Source organism: Stylophora pistillata, chromosome 13 (assembly GCF_964205215.1).
Source record: "Stylophora pistillata chromosome 13, jaStyPist1.2, whole genome shotgun sequence".
Classification (NCBI taxonomy): Eukaryota; Metazoa; Cnidaria; class Anthozoa; order Scleractinia; family Pocilloporidae; genus Stylophora; species Stylophora pistillata.
Window position 1 is genome coordinate 22,333,726 of NC_142531.1, and position 22,031 is coordinate 22,355,756.

The 22,031-nt window shown below is 37.5% G+C and overlaps 1 protein-coding gene across 10 annotated transcripts in view; it reads right to left on the minus strand.

Moving 5' to 3' along the window:
* The window catches only part of LOC111327721 (otoferlin), a 42,829-nt gene that overhangs the window by 19,642 nt on the left and 1,156 nt on the right, over positions 1–22,031 (minus strand). For 3 of the 10 annotated variants that reach the window (XM_088743399.1, XM_088743400.1, XM_088743401.1), the window contains exons 2-27: positions 20,426–20,481; positions 19,867–19,955; positions 19,625–19,724; positions 18,852–19,288; positions 17,968–18,031; positions 17,272–17,403; positions 17,087–17,149; positions 16,605–16,658; positions 16,035–16,142; positions 15,863–15,913; positions 15,615–15,655; positions 15,364–15,452; positions 15,127–15,173; positions 14,580–14,630; positions 12,974–13,042; positions 12,820–12,863; positions 12,073–12,146; positions 7,907–8,002; positions 6,780–6,803; positions 4,610–4,707; positions 3,958–4,077; positions 3,504–3,612; positions 3,146–3,393; positions 2,321–2,421; positions 1,526–1,742; positions 800–952 (exon numbers count right to left, since the gene is read on the minus strand). In XM_088743399.1, the coding sequence (XP_088599525.1) occupies positions 800–952; positions 1,526–1,742; positions 2,321–2,421; positions 3,146–3,393; positions 3,504–3,612; positions 3,958–4,077; positions 4,610–4,707; positions 6,780–6,803; positions 7,907–8,002; positions 12,073–12,146; positions 12,820–12,863; positions 12,974–13,042; positions 14,580–14,630; positions 15,127–15,173; positions 15,364–15,452; positions 15,615–15,655; positions 15,863–15,913; positions 16,035–16,142; positions 16,605–16,658; positions 17,087–17,149; positions 17,272–17,403; positions 17,968–18,031; positions 18,852–19,288; positions 19,625–19,724; positions 19,867–19,955; positions 20,426–20,481 (2,735 nt within the window). Of the gene's footprint in view, positions 1–799; positions 953–1,525; positions 1,743–2,320; positions 2,422–3,145; positions 3,394–3,503; positions 3,613–3,957; positions 4,078–4,609; positions 4,708–6,779; positions 6,804–7,906; positions 8,003–9,218; positions 9,285–12,072; positions 12,147–12,819; positions 12,864–12,973; positions 13,043–14,579; positions 14,631–15,126; positions 15,174–15,363; positions 15,453–15,614; positions 15,656–15,862; positions 15,914–16,034; positions 16,143–16,604; positions 16,659–17,086; positions 17,150–17,271; positions 17,404–17,967; positions 18,032–18,851; positions 19,289–19,624; positions 19,725–19,866; positions 19,956–20,425; positions 20,482–22,031 lie in introns of all 10 variants that reach the window. The other 7 variants (XM_088743403.1, XM_088743405.1, XM_088743402.1 and 4 more) reach the window with 5 other exon arrangements.

Consider the following 22,031-nt stretch of genomic DNA (forward strand, 5'->3'; position numbering starts at 1 on the left):
TTGGTTGGCCACAAAATAGACTATAATGGAGTCAAGGGCGTAGCCGGGGGGGGTCCTGGGGTGCCCGTGACCCCCCCTTGGTCGGTCTTCTCTAGAGCAAACAACCAACAGTATTCAGGTGGTGAAAACGCCATGACAATATCTTGGCCGTAAAAGCCATTGATATGGGCCTTCATGCCGCGATAATACGACTGAGCCCGCTGATACACGCGGGAGAGCAGCGGTGTAAATGGTGAGTAGCCTCTGTGACCCCCCCTTTGAAAAATCCTGGCTACGCCCCTGGGAGTTAAGGTTCTGAGAGGCCTGCAGCACATACCCAGCGAAAATTGACCCGAGAACCACCCGTCCGGGGTTTAAATGTCCGAGTGAGATCGCCCTTCATTCTACTAAAGGTTTATTCATAAGTCTTGCTTCACTATCCTTGGTTCGTGATTAGTCCGTAATTCTCGCACCACCCTTCCAACCAATCAGGAAAAACTAAAACCAATCACGCCTTCGTCACTTCCGTTTCGCCGCGCCTCAAGCGGCAAATGACTCGTCATTGGTTCTCTGTGATATTTTCGTTTCCTCTGATTGGCCGTTTCAAAAGGCCATTTCCGAATTACCCTTGGCCTCTTTTTCAAAACGAGGCCTGGTGCTCAACCACCCTTGTGAGCATGAGTTTAATTTGCATGTGAATGAAAACTTATAATAATATGAAAGGATGAGCACCAGGACTCGCTTTAAAAATGAGGCTAAAGGTAATTCGGAAATGGGCTTTTACTTTCAAAACAGCGCTCTAAACAGAGGGTTGAATTACCCTGAGAAACACTGTTTGCATTCTGCCCGCATCTTTTCCTCTCTCTTCTTCCACTAAGGAGTAGATGATATGCTGACTGGGAATGCGGGTGTACGCCACTCGTTTGCCTCCACACAGCATCCAGATGAATACATCAGGGGTTGTTTCTTGTGGCTACAAAGAGAGAGTCAAGCTCCTCAGTACAACGGAATCAGAGCATCTAACTCGGCGTGAAAGGGTTATCTCTTACATTCACCAGAGTCCCCTTTAAATCGATAGTGTCATTTCGCGTTTTTGTTTTGTTTGTTTACATCAGATTCTCAGTATTTTTTTTTTCCGAGAGATCTTGCTGTTGCTGGTACTGGTTTAATAAGGGTAAGTAAGAACATTGTTTCAGTTATCCCCCCGTAAAACAAAGTTCAGTGATGTTCGAAGTATCGGTTGCTACTCCACACTCTCGTTCGCTTTTAAAATTAAGGTCACGAACGGTGTCTTAAATGTTCTAAGGATGAAAATTAGTATCTGTGACAAACAATGCAATAAACACAATTTCTCTTCAAGAGAAGGAAAATATTAGTTATGATGAAAAACCCCCTCGGAAGCGACCAGCTCAAATGTCAAGTCAATCTGGTAAATCAGAGGATGCCGTGGCATAAAAGAATTTGACGAGGAAAGGGGTGGTGGTAGTGACCCCTCCCCTACATCCACAACTACAAAGGATTTCTAAGAGAGCAGAAAACAGTATACCTCAATAGCAATGTTGAGCAGCCTTTGGAGAAGCGCATTTGCAGCCTTGAGATTGTCCTTGATGTGGCTGTCATCCCTTGTGCTACCCTTCAGCTCCTGAGCTGACTGACACACAGACTCCACTTCATATTGACACAACTTTAGCCGCTCCTTATCCAGCTTGGTGCGTCCAACATGAGAGGCGGATGGCATTGATTTAACCAAGTTGAGATACTGACTGTAATGGAACGGGATCGTTCAATTTGAGGATACACCTCCTTCCAAATGAGGATGAAGTGGTACAGTGTTTATTCAATTTTAGTGCAAAACTACAGCAATATTTCTTTTTCTTTTTTCTCAGCTGAATAATTCTATGCTCATACAAGAATCTCACCAGTATTTCTGTTGTGAAATCTGATAAGTTTTCCCAATTTTGCTCATCCATATTTCGTTTTGTTTTAGTGTTCCTGATGAGTTGTTGCTCAGTCTCCAAAAGATTTTGCGATATTCAGGGCTCGACACTAACGTTAGCCTACTAGCCACAGACTAGTCGAAATTCAGTTTTAGCTAGTGATCTTCGACTTCCAGAAGCATGTTTGGCTAGTAAACAAACTGAAATTGTCGTAAAATCTAAGTTGTCACTAGTCAATTGGCTAGTAAGTTGGAAAGTTAATGTCGAGCCCTTACATTTCAACCAAAGGTCAGCCCTGAAATTCTCTAAAATATCATTACCGACTCCTTTAAACTCTAAGAAAAAGAGCGTAGTTTTCACTGGAAATATTACTGGAAAATTACGCTGAAGCATGATTTGCTTACTTGCAGCCGTTGATGAGTTCTGCAAGAACTCGACTTAGCCATCTGTAAGTGTTGGGCAAGTCCATCTTGACTCTCTCCAGACAGTCCGTCAAACCATCCTCCTGTTAAGCACAATGATAGGTCAGGCCTTTCTACTCTGAAAATTCTCCCTAGAGCAATTTTAAAGCGAGCGTCGAAAGTTTGCTTTGGTATCGCTTAGTCACGCTCTGTGATTGGTCAATAAATTTTCTTGCACCACCCTCTCAACCAATCAGATGCTAAGCTGACACCAATCGCGACCTGGCCACTCGCGTTTTCCCGCGCTTTAGATAGTTTGTTTGTTTTCACTGAGAGTTTCCACTGGCACCGTGTGATATTTTCCTTCACGTTGACTGAATGATACCTTTGGTTTTGGTGTTTGGTTTTTGGTTTTTACAACAGCCAATCAAAAAAAGTACTCAAACACCCACTGAGCGAAGTTGGCCATCAGATCCAACATGACCTGACAGTTCCCTACGTGTTGGCTACGAACTCAAGAGTTCTGCAATAAACCTCGTAACGGGAATCCTGGAGAATTCAGCGTAAGAACACAACGATGACCCGACCGGGGAGCCCTGGTGACTTAAAGACCCGAAGACATATTTTAAATTATAGATCTGAGGAACGGTGCAAAGGGCCTTAGCTCAAAGAGCATTTCAGTAGGGTATGATTGCCGAATTAAAAATCTCTCAATATCTCAGTCTTTAGTGTAAACACAGAAAGCAACACTACAGCTTTCTCGAAAAACTCCTAATCCATCAAGCTTGCTAATCACTAGTACACTGGAGAAGGCATGAGAAAACTAACCAGTCTTTCACAGATTTTCAGCAACACATTAGAGTTGTACAGTCGTCTGCGATGATCTTGCCAAGTAAACTTCACGTGTGCACAGGGTTTGGAGTCCTCCCAGGGTATATGGTAATACTGTCTGTCATTGGTCACTGGTCTGACTGGCGGTGTAAGTGGGTGGATGAATGGGTTCTCGCCATTTTTTCGTACCTCGTCCACTACCTCACCAGGTAAAGCTTGTCCATCAATTGTGTTGCCATAGTTACCTGAAGAAACGCACTTGTTGTTAAGATTCAAGGTTATGGTTCTACAGGCCAATATATTTCACAGAAGCCACAACGTGAATCAACGACGATGAAAACATATGTCCACCTACCTATGCTCATCTCAAACTGAATCATCTTGTCGCCAACCTTTCTCTCAATCATGCTTGCTTCGTAGAAACAGGCATATAATTGGAATTGATCTTCTTTGCCAGCTGCAGTCTGAAAAAAGAAAATGATTGGTAGCGTCATCCATGTGAAAATAGTACAGCACCTATGGCTGTAATAAGATGCGTAGGTTATGTTGCACCAGATCCGGATTACAAGCGGAGCACCATACTCAAGAAATTTGGTAACACAAAGAGCCACGACAGTTTGGTCATGACCTCACGATCGACCATCCATTACTTCATCTGTCCATCCATCAATTGATGCTTTTGCACATGAAACCGTTCCAGGTAAAATCAGTTTTCAAACTCACATTCAGACTTAGATTTACCACAATAGTACGTGGTGCTTCTACGATTGATGCTAAGACTGTATTTTGTCTACAGAACTCCAACTTACGTCAGAGATGGGAGCTGTTGGTTCCACCTCCACTTGACGGATTCCAGCCTCTGATGCAGATTCTCCAAACTCTGCCTGCACAGCCATCAACAGTCGTCCTCTGTAAGCCACACCCTCTCCCTTAAATCAAAATTAGGGCAACAGGCAATCAAACCGGGTTATTTCCTTATCAAAACTGATCCACTGGCGTTCTCAACAAAAACAAGTTTACTTTTTAACTTCTCATTAACAAAGATGATCTAAAGGGAATCTAGGATCTTCCATACAAAGACTAGTGCACGTGGTATCAAACAAAAACTGTACTTTTTAATCAGTAAATAAGAGCAATGTGTGGTATTTTTAGTTTTTTTTTTCTTTTTAATGGAGGCAAGTGTATTAAGCGACGTGACGCGGCTGTCGAATTTGCTCCTTGCTCTTTATTCATGATAAACAACTCCATTAAACCCAGCGCATTGGTTTCCGAAGGAGATGCGAAGGAAATAGCGAAAAAGGAAATAATTTGAGGAAATGACAGTTCAAATTTTGAACGATCACTAGGATACCTGATCATATCTGGAACTTTCGTAGACAGGTAACCTTTCATCACCAAGAAACACTATCAAACACTACACCTTTTTTTATCAATCTTACAGTGTACGCTTGAATGACCTACCAGTCCATTGTTTAGATCGTTGTGTTCGTCAAATAGCGAGTAATCCCTTGTAGACCCATAAAGGTTCACCCAGCAGGGACCAAATGTGGGCATAAAACCTGTGAGCATTTGTTAGTCAGAACACCTTAACAACAGAATCTAATAAGTGTGTATTTAAAAATTAACAAACCACTAGCTACATGAAATTGAACCACTGATTCCTGAAGAGTAGAGATCTCCTTAAGGTCAGATTTACAGCTTGTTGTGTGGTGGTTCAAGCAGCGAAAGGGGAAAAATCCGCAAATTTACCCTCCTTAGAAATGAATGAAAGACTGTCTAAGATAATCCCCCTCTTCAGAGACTCAAAAGTTCACAATTTCAGTATCATAAAGTTAATAATGAAAGAGACCACTTATTTTTTGTGACAACCCCCCTCTAAAAATATTTGAAATTTTTTACTAAACCTTTGCTTAAGCTGACTTTAAATACCACACCGATGGCTTACACGACCATGACTTACGACAATATTCATGGTAATAAAAACCAACCACAAAAATCACACACACACACACATGATACTTTGGTTATTTACTTTTCATGCATGTTGAACTCCTTCCCAAAAGCTAAGTCATTCTGCTAAACCAGCTATAACACTGCGGAGCAATGTTTAAGGGAACGGCGATTTCATTCTACCAGCCAGTTTTAAAATCCTCATTAACTACATTCACTCAAAGTGCATAATTTGTGAAAAAAATATATATGTTGTGTAGCATGGAGCATTTAGTAAAGGAGTCGTAGAGCAGTGAACCCTTCTCCTGGCAGAACCCCAACATGCATTAGTCTATTAACAACAGAATTATCAGACGTACAAAAATGTACTAAATGAGTTTACGAAAATGAAGAATGTTCTAGGATTACCAAGTGATCTAGAAAGATGAAATACGAAAGATCTTTAAATGAATGTTGTGATGTAACAGCTTGTTAAATTCCACGAGCATTGTTTTGAAAATTATATTCTCCCAGAACATATAAGGACTCAAGTCACCTTGCATGTTTCGGATTGGCCATCATTTTAAACACGAAGGCGCGCTATATAAGGAAGTCTTCCCTGGGAAGACCTAGGCTCATTTGTCACTCACCCTTGACGTGTACGGGTCAGATTTAAATGCTGGTAGACGAACAAAAGGAGCTAATGAGATATCTATTGTTTACTTCCACCAGCATGGTGGCATGAGGTAACGAGCGAACCACCTACTTCGATCTCAAATTTACCGCCACAAATAAAGACAGTTTCCATTGGAGAAAGGAAATACAAATCTCAAAAATTCATGTATTGTGATGAAGACATAAAACAATTTTGAGGAATGCGCCCGCCGTTCACTGCTTTGGAGTAGCTGTAGCTCAAGCTGACTTGACTCTAAGAGTTCTACATCACACGACGGTGATTGACAAATGGTCCAGTGCGACCTAAGGCTCATTTTATAGCGCGCCTTCGTGTTTAAAGGAAAGAATTTCCATAATAGTCGCAAGAAGGTCGATTGCCTGATCATTTAAAATTTACTCTTAAGTATTCACGATATTAAGATCAATTCCTAAAAATTTATACCAAACAGCACTTATCAGTATAATTTTGAGAATTTGGTGTTGGATTAAACACTATTCCCTAGTCTAAATTTTTCTTTTTCCCTTTCACTTGAAAATGTCTTGATAATGTAAGGAGAAATTCCTTTCCAGTCACTCCCGGGTTTGTGAGTGGTTCATCCCTTTCCAATGTGTTGCAGAATAAATAACGGGGTGAGGATGTGAAATGCGTTAGTGTGCTAAAGAATGCTTGACTTCCAAACCAACAATTATTAACATAATGGTACAATTAGTGAGAGTGACAAGGGAGTAAATATTTCAGTTTTGTATTAACAAAGGAAATTATCTCTCTGTTCTACCTGCCATTGTGTTCCTTCATATGACGGCTTCAAAAACCATTTCTTCTATCTACTCTCCCATTCACATGACAATAAAAAAAAACTGCAGATAATGGTTAGAGGGTAGTAACATCTTGATGACACACAGTTACTGGTTTGTTTTGACCGAAAAAAGGTTTAAGCAAAAACCCGACTTTTTAAAGACTGCTGAAGGAACATAATGGCAGGCACCGATAGGCATTAGTTAGATTGAACATAAGTAAAATATTTACCAATATCAGCCGGATATTTATGAACTTCACAGGCCGATGTCACCCCGACATGTTGAATAGTGACCACCAGCAAATACACAAAAATTCCACACACAAAAAAAAAAAAATGGACAAGATACATTTAGCAAAATCATTTAAGTCAACAAAAATTCAAGCTTGAACCAGGAAATAAAAAAAATTACACTTCTATGTTATGATGTTTTATAGGCATTAACATACATAATCTATAAGCATCTTCAAAACAAACTCTAGCCAATTTACAGCCTCTCTGCTTCAAATTCCTACACCACTGCACCAAAACAAGTTGAAATGACCCAGTTCAAGCTCGAATTTAAACTTCAAACATTGGCATGAATCATATAAACAAATTAAGTCCAATCTCAATATTAAATCAAGTTATTGTCTCCTACATTACAGTTTTGAGAGAAACCTTTAATTCAATTTTATAGCCAGAAATTTCAGTTGTAACACCACGGCAACATTAACTTTTTCATCAAATTTTTTTCGCGAAAATATTCTTTACAATCACTTCCGTAACAGCTGTTGTAATTCCTCAAAACTGCAACGAGTAAACAACTGACAAGGATTCCAGCTGGGTTTCCTGGTTTGTACCAGGTATTTTAAAGGGAACCTCCACTGATGAAACAATATGTCGTGAAATTAAGAAAACTGATCTCTAAAGCTAAACCCCGTTGGTATACATTGGAATGCTGTATTTGGTGCAAGAAAAAATTCAAACAGATATTGGCTATTTTGAAACTGGAATTCGTTGGTTTGTGAGAAGCTTTCTGGTCAACACTTTCATCTCCATGGTCCCCTTATCAATCCTACCAATAAAAGCTATTGTTTGAGGATACCACTGGCACCACTAGCCTGCAATACAATCTCATCCAATCTAAAATTTCACCTACCAGGAGATCAAAAGGCCGGTATCGCTTGTATTTGTTTCCCGTTTTAAAACCATTTTGGTTTTGATTCCCATTTGTTTCACCAATACTTTATGTTTCAAGACAGTTTCATAAGTTTAACGACACCCTGTCCTACCAGCGGAGGCTTGTTTTACGAATTAACATTCTGGGAATCTAGTGATTGCAAAGACGCTGCACAGGCCCATGCAACTAACATACAATGGATCCATTCCATTGGTTCACTTCCTTGCGGTAAAGCTGCAGGCACACTTTCAACTGAATAAAACAGAGCCACCCCTTCATTCTCACCTGGGACTGGATTTTATAAACAGAGAAACTAAATCACTTTTGGTTAAGGTCTGGACAATATTGGCGACAAGTCTGAGGGACAGCTATCTAAGACAACTTGATAGGATGAAGAACAAGTCACTGCAACAATTCCCTTTGGGTGACAGGGTTTGTTTTGGTGAGATTCTTTGCCTCTGCAACAGATTGTTTCCTTGTGATTGTTCACATAAATTTAGACTGCTTTGATTTTGTGCAAAAGACCACAGCAGCAAAATTTTGTCCCATGAATAAGTCTTTTCAGAGCGAATTCTTCATCTCACAAGAAGCAAATTGTTGCGTTGCGCAACCTTGTTCCCTCAAAAAGACTTGTCGCCTGCTATCTCAGCCTTTACTGCTTAATCAAACAGTTTTTTTTTTTTTTCAGTCAGATAAGTTAATACCTTTTTTAGACCAGTTAGTATAACTTGTTACAAGAGACGTATGAGGAAAAAAGGAATACCAACAAAATTGACTCTTCAGAACGTTTTGACTCTTCACAGAAGCTGAGAAAAATTTGAAGGAAAAGCACAAGCCCCAGATGTAGAAGGAAGAGGTTAGATGGAAGTAGGAAGAGAGCTAGGAGACCAGTTTCGAGGAAAGTGTGCAAGCAACTTTATAAGTGACTGTTCATCAGTGGCGAGGGAATTATCAACAGGTGCATAAATCTTTTACAGTTTAAATGATTTGATTCTTAAAGCAATAATGGTGCTTATAAACTCTGTGAAAGAATATTAAAAAGGATTCAAAGTATAGCCATTGTCCAGGGTCTATGACAATATTTAAATCTGGTACCAAAGTTTCATCATAAGTGCATTCAAGGAAAAAAGGTAGAAAAATTTTGAAGAAAACTTACGGGTGAAACTATATTTTAACTCCAGTATTTAGTAAGTATTGAGGAGAATATTAAAACATTGAATCGGTTGGTGCACGTTACATGCAGCCATAGATTCTTTAGAATTTGGCATAAAATCTACAATTTACATGATACACATGCAGAAGTTTAGGGTGGATTTCTTTCACGTTGTGTTATTTTTAAGTGCACTTACACAGTCACAGGAGCGTAGGGATAGTAAAGGATGTAAAAGTTCAGGATAGATGTCTTCCAAGTTGAACTACTTTTAAGTGCAGTTACACACACGTACGTAGGAATAACTAAGGATAGATTTACGAACTAGAGAAGCCAGGCAGCAGCATATATACACACCAGGAGCCTGAATTGAGCCAGGAACTTTTATGCCTGAGCCTGGAATATAGACCTCTGATAGCCACCCTGTATAGTCAGCCAGCTTAAGTTAGACATGCAGAGAGGGACTCACATGCATACACAGACACGCCCAATCATCTCACTAACAGCCGCGAAGGAGATAGTTGGAAAAGCTACACTGCGCAAAACTGTGAGAGGAATCAGTCTAACAACCATTACAGCATGCATTTTTATGGCTGGGATTTCATGACATGACAACTTTGGACATGTGCACTTTAAATTTCTAACCTTTTGTTGCAAAAGACTTACATTTCTCTGTTTATATTAGTATAAATTGTTGCTGGTTAAATGGCAGTTATGAATAGGGTACCATCACACTTCACATTCAAAATAAAAACCACTCAAGGAAAACAATTATCAATTCATCGCAACCTTTTTGGGTAAAATGTAAAACAAACATGTTGGGAAAAGAAAAGAAAAAAAGAATGTTGGCAAAAAGAAAAAAATTTTTCTTTAAAACATCTTCCTTGGTCAGAATACAAATTTTGCATTTAGTTAGTCTTTACTAAACATTTCACTACCTCAAATGTCATATTTATTCAAACAACATTTCTTTTGTGCTACAGAATATCTGATCCAGTGCTTTTTACAATACACAGACTAACTATAGCCAGTAAAAGCAATGTAAAAAAATCTCATGTTTCAGTGCACGTAAATGGAGTACTAAATGTGGTTTCAAATTGCTTTTTTAAGCAAGTCTTGCAAGTTTCATCTGTGCTATACATTCATAAATTATATAACAATTTGAATAAGACATGATTTATTTTGAGTTACAAGTATATACAATGTGTCATGTGAATTTACAGCTTGAATGCACATCTACAATGCCAAAAAGGTGGCAAAATTTTCAGCGAAGTGTTCTTGTTGAATGTGTCAGTCGATATATAGCCATGCTAACTTGAATAAAATTTAATATGACAAAAGAGGTGGTGAAATGTTCTTGTGCAAAGCTAAAAATGTGAGCTATCTCCCCATAAAGGGCAGTTTACAAGACAAACATGCAGTTTGAGTTTAAAAAGTAATAATATCATAATGGCTCTCTTTTTATTTTTATTTTAATTTTCTTTTAAATTTCACTTTTTGTTAGTTGATCATAAATACAATTAATTTCATCAAAACATAATTATATAGTTAAACTTCTCACTTAAAGTTTTAAAAACATACAACAAAATACAGATTGAAGGTAAATGAGCACTGATTGTGCTGTGCAGCAAATAAAACAAGTAGAAAACCACTAGTAAACAAACAAGAGTACTAGAACTGGCTGACCTTTCTGAAGAGTTTAGGGTATATTAAAATAAGTACTCAAAGACAAAGTTCCATGGCTCTGTTTCATTGGCATTAAAGAGAGGCAAATGAAGAGTTCAGAGATGCAAGACCAGTGTTATCAGTTGTAATAAAATGGCAGCAAAGATTAGTCAAATAAAAGACAACAAGAACGTAAAGCTGCACAAAAAAACACCAGAGTTTTCAGCAGTGAGATGCCATGGAAAAACATTAACCCAAAAATCCGCGACAAATAAGAAACAGGCAAAGAAAACTAAACTGGTCATTGAAGCAAAGAGAAATAAATAATAAGAGCAGATATTAAGAATTTTTTACTCTGACACAATTTTAATTACTGAATGGGATGTATGGATATTTAATTCTCAAACTTTACATTAATGCATAGCATTAAGTTAGGTATGAGCACGAGAAAGTGTTAGATGTATTACTAACAGTAACCATGCACAGAGGTCCAAATGTAAAGTGTAATACACATCAAATAAAATCAGACTAAGTACAAACAGGTTCAAGGGAGAAGTATGTTCCAGAAAAGATGCACTTTTTCCCTCTACCATGCAAAAGTACATTCATCATACACTTTCAAATGGTTGAGGTAAAATTAATATTTCTCAAGAGTTTCTGTAGCATACTTCCCCTATCAAAATAGACTATACTGATTTTAACCCATTCTGGCCCAGCATTGAAGTGAAAATTTAGTACCTCCAATACCAACTGATCAAATTTTTTTCTGATTTTACTTTGAATCAGTTGTAATTATCATAAATGATAACTTGACGATTTCTAACCAACTTTTTGCACAAAAAATAAAAATGATGCTTCAGTGATTCAAAAATTTGAAGAAAATTATCCCTGAATACCATCTCTGATTATTGAAAAATATGTTTTGATCAGAGAGAAATCATGCTAAAAATTAACACTTTTTAAGACACATTTTTACAGCCTGAATGAGAATGGGTTAAAAAAATGACAAAGACATCAAAAAGAAATTTCCTAACTTAAATGAAATCACTTTTATAAGTCATTGAGGAACTTACAGTGAGGTTAGATAGGTTGAAATTCACCCAGATTTTAATTAAACAAGGGAATATTTTGAATGTTATACAAACGCCACTGGGTCAGATGCAAAAAGAGTCTTTCTGATGCCTTTGTCCAGTCCAGGGTTCGTACACTTTTTCAGGCCAACGATTCAAGGACTTTTCAAGGACTTTCCAGGACCCTACTTAGAAGTTTCAAGGACTTTTTGAAATGACAATTTTACCTCAAAACCAAGAAAAATGTTTCTGTTAGCATCTATATTTTTCGATGTTGTTCAATAAAAAATCAAGGACTTTCAAGGACCCAAAACGAAATTCAAGTACTTTCAAGGCCTTGAAATCAGCCTCCTGAAATTCAAGGGTTTTCAAGGGTTTTCAAGACGCGTACGAACCCTGCCAGTCACACAAATACAACATTAACACAAAACAATAAGATACATGAAATGAAACTGCTACAAGCAATTGGTTCATACCATTAGCACCATCATTAGATATCCTGGACAGGTCGATGAAATGTGTGCCAATCACCTCATCAGAAACAGAATCACTGAATAAAAAGGAAGAAGGATCAAACTTCATAAATATTCATTTCCATTCATTTGATATTCTACTTGTATTTCAGCCACCTTTGTCTTTTTTTTTTTAAAGGGGTGTATGAAGACAAAAACAAGCAGCCAGCCAATCGATAATTATCAATTGAAAGTTGAAAGACTTAAACCAACCAATCGATTATCCAAATGACTGACAGACCCACTAATTAATCAAAATAATGACCGACCAACCATCTGACTGAACAATAGAAAAACCAAACAACAGGCTAACCTAAGGACAGATCAACCATTATGGACCAACAGACCAACCAAAGGACAGACCGACCCACCAACAGACCAACCAAAGGACAAACCGACCCACCAACCATAGGACAGACTGACCCACCAACAGACCAACCAAAGGACAGACCGACCCACCAACAGACCGACCAAAGGACAGACCAACCCACCAACAGACTAACCAAAGGACAGACCGACCCACCAACAGACCAACCAAAGGACAGACCGACCCACCAACAGACCAACCAAATGACAGACTGACCCACCAACAGACCAACCAAATGACAGACCGACCCACCAACAGACCAACCAAAGGAGAGACTAACTGACGATTACCATAGGACATAACAGCAGACAGACAAGCTGACAGATAAACAGATAGACAGTTACCTGTCCTTTAGTTGAACCTTCATTCTTCTGCAAAGTGGAGGAAACTGTAAATAAAATTGGTTCCATCAGTATATGCTTAATAACAAACAAATTAAAGCCACATTGCATATTTAAACAAAAGACCTGAAGAGTGCCAAACATCATAAAAACATACCAACTCAGAGAAAACAATCTGTTCATTCCATTTTGGTTCATACGTGTTCTTCTTAACAGTTGTTCTGGCCTGCAAAATAAAAGGCGAAAAACACATTTGCATGAATTTGTTTCCATCAAAATTAAGGTTGATAGTTTCGAAAGAAACTGTTTGGGGCTGTGTCGGTGGGAGTAACGAAATAATTTGGATATATCAACAAAGTTGAAATGGTAAATTGGCCACCGTAATGATTACAAAAGCTGACGTTTCGAACGTTAGCCCTTCATCGGAGCGAATAGAGGAATTGTGGGTTGTGTGTGCTTTTAAAGGCAGAAAATGGAGCTACGTTATTGGTGGGTGCATGGCAACGAGAAAAACATGAATAAATTAGTGGAATGAAAAGCGTTCACTGATCCCTGTGGATTCTTTTCACCCGGCTCTGAAATATACTTGGGAAATTTCTGACAATTCTTTATCCTTTTTAGACGTCAAAGTTTCAATTAAAGGTAACGGTTTATGCACTAGTGTGTATTACAAACCAACAGACTCGCATAATTACTTGTTATATTCGTCTTCTCATCCATCTCACGTTAAGAATTCCATTCCTTTTTCTCAGTTTCTAAGACTTCGTCGTTTATGTAGTAATGACTCTGATTTTCACCACAAATCAGATTCAATGTGCCAGTTCTTCGATAAACGTGGTTACCCTGTTTCTGTCGTTCAAGCGGGTTACCACCACGCTCAACTTATTGATCGACATTCAGCACTACAAATGTCGCATAAGGAAGATTCCGACCGCATTCCATTCACTCTCACGTTTCACCCTCACAACCACTCAGTTAAATCCATCATTCTTAAAAACTTTAAATTACTTCAAAACGATCCAGAGACAAGCGCTATCTTTTCGCAGCCTCCGCTCATTTCATTCAAACGCGACAAAAACTTAGGCAATTTTTTGGTCAGAAGTTCTTTTCAGACTAATGAGCAACAAGGCACTTTTAAATGCGCTCGTGCACGATGCAAAACGTGTCCTTTCATTCACAACACTGATAAAATATCGGGACCTAAACAATCCATTAAGATCACCGATCACTTCACGTGCACCTCCGCTAATGTAATCTATTGCATAACTTGCACTTATTGCAAAAAGATCTACATCGGCGAAACAGGCAGCAGACTAGGTGACCGATTCCAAGAACACCTTCAAGACGTGGAAAGGAATGACAAGGACACATCGAAACCAGTCGCTAGACATTTTAATTTACCTATTCATTCTAAGCAACATATGGCAATCTGCGGTCTTTCCTTGCACTTAGGTAGCACGGAAAGCCGTAAAAATCTTGAACAAAAGCTCATATTTCAAACCGGCAGTCTAAATCCCACAGGGATCAATGAACACTTTTCATTCCACTAATTTATTCAAGTTTTTCTCGTTGCCATGCACCCACCAATAACGTAGCTCCATTTTCTGCCTTTAAAAGCACACACAACCCACAATTCCTCTATTCGCTCCGACGAAGGGCTAACGCTCGAAACGTCAGCTTTTGTAATCATTACGGTGGCCAATCCATCAAAATTAGCCAAGTGGTGAATTGTGTTTGGAAATTATATCTCAAGCAAAACTCACTTTGTGTCCTGCAAAACAGACTTCCACATATGGGTCCACAAGGTCTCGTACCTATCAGGAAATCAAACTCAACTTTGTTAAATGAATGCTAGCCTTAAATTTCCTACTGATGACATCAGAAAGCAGATAAATGTGATAACATACTTATTAGCAAAGCCCACATAAAAGACACTAAAATGTAAGCTAGTAAACTTTGTGGGAGGCATGGTGGCCTCATGGTTAGTAAGCTCAACTCCGGATCAAGTGGTCCGGGCTGGAGTCCTGCTCAGGACATTGCATTGTGTTCTTAGGCAAGACACTTTACTCTCACAGTGCCTCTCTTCACCCAGGTGTATAAATGGGTACCGACAAATTTAATGCTGGGAGTAACCCAGCGATGGACTAGCATCCCATCCAGGGGGGAGTAGAAATACTCCTAGTCACTTCATGCTACAGAAACCGCAGTTAAGCACCAGCTTGATGGGCCGAGAGTTCGGCAGATTTCAATTCACTTCTTGAGTAACTCGAGCTTCAATCATGAAATAAAATTGCACTGCTGCTTTCTTACTTCTCCTGTGAATGCTTTCTTGACATTGGCCATGAGACCACTATTCACTGAAAAAAATAAATAAAACAAAAATTCAGAAAACATTTGTTCATTCTCTTGACAATTTTCTTAGTCTGCAATGGAAAGCTCTCAACAGGAGAGATTGTCTTGTAACACCAAAATTCTCCGGATAATCAAGAGGCCATAGTTTCAGGATCTTTGAAATCATAGGATCGTCATTAACTTTAAGGCCCTTACTCTTTGGCAATCCTTCAGCTCTGTAAATTTTCACTATGATCCTAGCTTTTGGTCTTTCTGCAGGAACTCCTTCAGGCAGTAGAAGATTCCTGAGAACACAAAAAATGTTCCGTTTGATGCTTATTTATAATTCAAATTAAATTTGCACCATGTAACTCTATTAAAGAAAGACACCACTACAAATTGCTTAAGTAAATATCAAATAAATATTTATTTAATAAAATTATAGTACTGTAGAAACAATGCCATACCCTTCGATATCGTCATCACTGTCCTTTATACCTGGAGGCTCCTACAAAAAGTGGAAAGTTTTTTCGATTCAGTTTTCAAGGCTATTGGGCTAGAATGTCAAAACGCATCACAATTTCTTTAAACTGACAACTGGGCTTGAAGGCAGAGGGATATAGGATAGCTAAAGAATGAAGATCAAGTTTAGAAAAAAGCTTAAATTTCCCAGATCCACAAACACTTGCAAAGAATGTTTGAAAACATGGCATACCTTCGCAGGATCACCTTTGCCAAGCACAGTGATGTCCACCTTAAGATAACCCTGATAAATGGAAGTGTTACAGTAATGATTAATAATTAAAAAGAATTTGTCAAGAATAGCTTGACTGTGTTCTCTTCGAGAATAGCCACAGATGACTAATGCAAGCAGTCCATTCTCTCACCTTGATACCTGCACCAGAAGCCCCCAGTGTTTCATCAGGATCTGTCAACACTGCCCATCTGCGGCAGAATCTGTGATCTGGTTGAGCATAAACAGTTCCTATATCCAGCTAATCAAGCAAAAAAGATATGCAGACTGTGTCAATAGCTTCTACAGATCTGAAGTGGTCTAAATTCAAATAAAATAAACTTGAAAAAAAGTGTACACTGAAATCAGATTTTTTTTTTAGTTCAGGTTTGGTAAAATCTTCAGTTCAAACTTCATTTCAAGAGAATCAATAACAAAAAAATTGCATAACTATGTGAACTAGTCTTAAGGAGACAAAGATATTACAACAAATGCTGTCATTTTTTACAGTTAGGAACAAAACCACAGGTTATTAGGGTTACACAAATAGACACTAAAAAAATAAGGCTTTCAGTTGATTCCTTTCAAACAAAAGTTTTAAACAGTCTTACTTTCACATATTGTTGCTTTGTATCTCTAACTGTAATGATTAATATCTATCTCCCTGACCATAAGATTTATTTATAATTTATTTACAATTTATTTATAATAATTACAATCTTACCTTAAATCCCCCAATCAGGTTACCCTGACTGACCAAATGCCTTCCAGTGAAAACCTTCAAACAGAAACAAGCAAAAAATGTAAAAAATTAAAATTTAAAAAAAAAAAAAAAACTGTGAAAACTAAATTAGCAAAAGCATTTTAATATTGATATAAGATACAATCATCAAGCGACATACTGCTCTCTGGCATCTTGATTACTATCATAATGGGAAACATCAAGAAATTTTCACATAATCATTTACGATCATACCAAAGCAAGGAAATTATTTCCTCTTCAGATCTGTCCAACAGTTATTGTCAACTGTTAATTAAATAATCTGGGCTGTCTGTTTGTTTTGCTGGGGCTGAGTGGTCTGGCACACCAGCTACAATTATAGCATTAATTATAATTTGTAGATGTTTGTGTCACCATCATTGTAATAAATGTGGCAAAAAAATTAATGTTATGGTCACCGTGATAGGCAGAGAATTGTTATTTACCTGGAAGTTGATTATCTTGTCAAACAAAACCATGGGAGGCATCTTGAAATCAAAGACGAAAAACTGAGAGAAAAAATAACAAGTAGAATAAGTCAAAACTAGAAGGAAACACATTGAAGCAATTACTGACAGCTGATTATCATATCTTGCTGCTATAATTACCTAACGCAAAGAATTTATCTCACCTCATCCCAAAAGGGGCAGTTGGTCTGTTCTTTTATTGTTGTACTCTTTTTTTGATTGCCAACATTCACAGTACAGACAGGATCAATCTGGGTACCTGCCAGTTGCCTTCCCTCAAGAATCCGAATTTGTATCTAAGAAAACAACAGATGACTACTTTTATCCCCTTAGAGCAACTAGTATCTTATTTCTACTTACAATATCACCCCTGAATCACGCATTAAGGTCAGGAGAATAAAGGAAATGATCACCAACTATGTAGAACCTCTTGACTGTGGGTGTAATCTGACTAAGGGTTCCCTTTATTTATTGCTTCTCATGAGAGGTAACTTGCTGTTATTAATTACCCACTCAAGGGTTTCAGGATTGAGAGAGAGACTGAAGAAAAAGATTAAATTTGTTAGTAATCTAATCCTTTGAACCCCAAGGGTGATCTGCATCTGCCAAGTCATCCATTAAGATCAGGAGAATTAAGAAAAATAATGATCACCAACATAAGGAGCTTTTGATTATCAATCCAACCCACCCTGTCAGTACCTAATGAAATGTATGAGAAGAGTGTACTGTGTACTGGACAGATGTTACAGTGTAAAGGGTTTGAGAGAACTATTTAAAGGGGAAAAGTAACCAATCCAAAAAAATAACAGTTCCGATATTTAACAATGCGAGCAAAATGACAAAAATCAATTTCACCCTACCTGATAATCCTGTTCTCGAACTGACATTTTCTTCTCAGCCCTCACTCTTGGATGGGCATGACTGCTGCATTTAGAATAAAGAAGTAGAGGATGTTTTTTTATCTGTGCAATACTATGGTTGCATAATAATACTGTCAACCTAACTTTATAAAAACAAGCTTCCTAATACAAAAAAAAGAGGGTTATTACAGTACTTTAAAATGAAGTTAATGAGTTAAACAAGTTAAAAAGATATTTAAATGAATAAAGACTGATAGTTTCTAGAGAAACTGTTAGGGGCTGTGTCGGTGGGGGTAACGAAATAATTTGGATATATCAACAAAGTTGAAATGGTAAATTGGCCACCGTAATGATTACAAAAGCTGATGTTTCGAGCGTTAGCCCTTCGTCGGAGCGAATGCAAAGGGCTAACGCTTGAAACGTCAGCTTTTGTAATCGTTACGGTGGCCAATTTACCATTTCAACTTTGTTGATATATCCTAAAAAGATATTTAGCTAACTTAAGTGTTTATACCACTGCTTAAAGAATTTGGTGTTTAACAACACGGTAATTTCCTCTAATTGGCATTTTTCTCTCTTCTCGTTGCCTTCCTCCTTGAAAAGGCATCGCTATGCAACGCTCCTAGCTGTGACCATGTTTGTTACCACGGCAAGTGAAAAATATATTTGGCAACTAAAATTTTGACAAAAGTAAAAATTTGTGACCCTTGGTCAAATTGTCTAGGGGGGTGGGGGTAAGGCAACCAAAATTTTCTTTTTCTGGTGACTATTTTACAATTGAAGGTTGCCAAAAGGCAACTTTTTGAAAAATTGAGCTTGGAGCACTGATATGGAAGGGAGAAATTCCTTTTTGGTCACTCCTGAATGTGAAAGAGTTAACTTACCACTTCATACTCATGCTTCTGTCACTCTGCATACTGATCTGTGATCCTCTTCGGCTTCCAAGTCCTTCACCTCCTTTCAACATTGCATCAAAAGGTGACCCTCCCATCCCACCCTCACCAGGTGTGATCAGGCGTCCACCTCCTCCAAAGGAAGCAGGCATTGATTCCTTTCGATTATGGTGCCGCTGACTTCCAGAGGTGAGGCTTGTCATGGATTGGCTCTTTGGTGCCTTGCTGCCGAATGTGCTTCCCACGAATGACGCCCTCCTTTCTTCTTTTCTGCCATATGGGTCAGAGTGGTATGGGTCCATCTGGTAGTGCCCGTCTGGCATGTAGCCAACATGGGGTGGGGCATCAAGGGAATCATTAATATTATTCACCCACTGGGATACATTTCCTTCGGGAGGGTTGTATTGCAACTCAAGTTCAACATTGGCCTGGAACAGAAAAGGCAAAAACCTTAATTATAGCTGTTAGGATTTAAACATGTATTAGTTGAACATAAATGATTTCTTTACTCTTCTTTGAGTACTGTCCAAAATTTCACCTAATTTCCAATTGAAACCATTTTAAAAGTTTAACCCCACCCTGATACGAGCCACAACTAATTCATGGTTTAATTGTATAGCTGGTGGCTAATCTGAAATTATCAGCATACTGATAGCTATTATTCATTAATTTTTTAAAACCGTTCAACAAAGGATTAATTTGGATAGTTTCAAACTATCCAGGCAAACTAATCCTTAACAAATAAATTTATGGCAGAATCTCACCTTGAGTACTGTGTTGTTCATGTCAATAAGACTTTCTCTGACTTCCAAATGCCCATCTTGAATGAGCTTCTGGAGTACCATGCGAAATACTCCAACCAGTCTAAAATCAATAATTTAAATATTATAACCAATAATCATCATTAATGTGGCTGTTTAGCTCTGAAAACCTAATTGCAACATAACAATGAGAGAATTAAATAAATTCAAAATTCATATGATCTGTATTTGAATGGGTATCCCACCTGTTATTGAAGATTTTGTTGAAGTTGTAAACTTCAATTTCAATGAATTCACTGGGGTCCAGTGGACTCTCCAAAGGCCACTCAAAGTCCTGAAATTAAATATCATCTATTATTTAATTGGATATAACATCTCAAGTTGATACAATTTGCTTAATATCTTACCTTGAAAAACCAGCAGGGCGCAGTTGTATAAAGGGCAGATAACCCTTAATCCAATAGTTAAGTCATAATCTAGCAGATGATTGATACTAAAACATACCGTGCTGTCCACTGGATAAAGATTTATCCAGGGCAGGGCTCCACACTAACTTTCTAATGTATTAGCTATATGTCTAGTGACATCTTAGATATTATGACATTTTCAGTTTGTTAACCAGCCAAACTGGCTAGTGGAAATCAAAAACCACTAGCCAAAACTGAATTTCTACAAGTCTGTGGCTAGTTGGCTAGTACCGTTAGTGTCGAGCCCTGATAGGAAATGTATCCGAACAGTATTGAGAAGAGCCATTCTGATTTTAGAATATATAGGATAAATCAGAGTTTAAGGGAGCTCACATACCTCATCCCAGTCAGCTTCAGAACAGTTTTCAATTACACTTGTCTGATATGTTACACCTAAAGACAGACAATAACATGAATTCCCCTGAGGTAATTAACAATTATTCCATGAGTGTGCATTGGATATGAGATGATAGATAGCCTATGAGGTGCATAGCACCAAGTTGGCTATAATCACCTCATATCAACAAGTGTGAGTGGAATAATTGTTTAATTTATTTTAAAAAACACCCCCAAGATATTAGACAAATCTTCTCGACTTTATTTTGTAAGAAGAAACTGGATGTTACAATGTACAGATATTAGATTATGGTATATTAGCTCATATACCATAATGGCTAAGCCAATAAAAAGTCTTGAATTGCATTATCCAATGATCCAGTTTTTAATAATATTTATTCTTTATCCTATAACATGTATATTCCATATTAGAAAAACCTTGAATCTGAACTTTTTAAACTTTCTCCTTGGTTAAAGGTTTTCCAAAAAGTTGGAATTCTAGTTTACTTTGACCTTTTAAATAAACCACTTGAATCTAAAATAACAGAAATGAAAAGAATTCTCTTTAGAAAATCTTATTATTATAAGAACTATGCTAATCAAATTGCACTTCTGGAAACAAACTACACTAAAACAAAAACGTGCTTCCAACTTGAGTTCACTGATTTACTGGTTTATTTAAAAAAAACAATCACTTCAACAAAATATCATGATTTTTTTCATACAGTGTGGCTTCTTTTGGGAACACAAGATCCAGGCCATGCTTTTTTTTCCTTAAATCATACGAATGGTTAAAACATAAAGTACCCAAAACTCAATGCCTGAACGAGTTTTTATTGATTGATTGATTTTTGTCAAGACTGATTTTAAGACAAAACAGCTTTACAAAAAAGCTATTTAATAGAGGGAAACTACTCAATTCTGTCAGTGCTGTAAGCCCCTCATTAGAAATTTTAACCTCATCACCTGTTAGCCTCATTAAAGAAAATTACTTTACATTTTTTATACTCAGAAAATTTAATTTGGATATCTAGATTTCCATGTTTGAAATTCACACCGACACAACCAAGATCAACAGATAAGACCACTTTAAGCTTGCTGATAAAAGATAAAACACAAATATCACAGTTTTTCGGGAGCATACTTTGTCTTTCTAGTATAGTCTGGTAATCTGGCATTCGATTTATTATTACAAGTAACTAAAATTAATGTAACTCGTAGGACTACGTACTGCAAATACAATTCAATCATCAGTGAGATATCCTTTTCTTTTTAAAGCAAGAAAACATATGCTTTATAATAATCACCGTTTACCACGCATTCAAACGAATTCAAATAAGAATTATATAAATGTCAAGTCGCTTTCAAAGCCGTATATACATTTATTTTTCCCGCTGAAACTTTTTACCTAAAAATATTACAATTAAATTTCCAGTTTGTTTACACAATAAAAATATGTCACACTAAAAGTAATTTTTGCGATCGATACATATTGACAGACAAATTTAAGAAACATACCCTCTTATAAACAGAAAAATTATTAAGAATACTGAAAAGTCAAATTTCACAGTCCCACAAAAAAAAATGCGACATAGATAAATATAGAA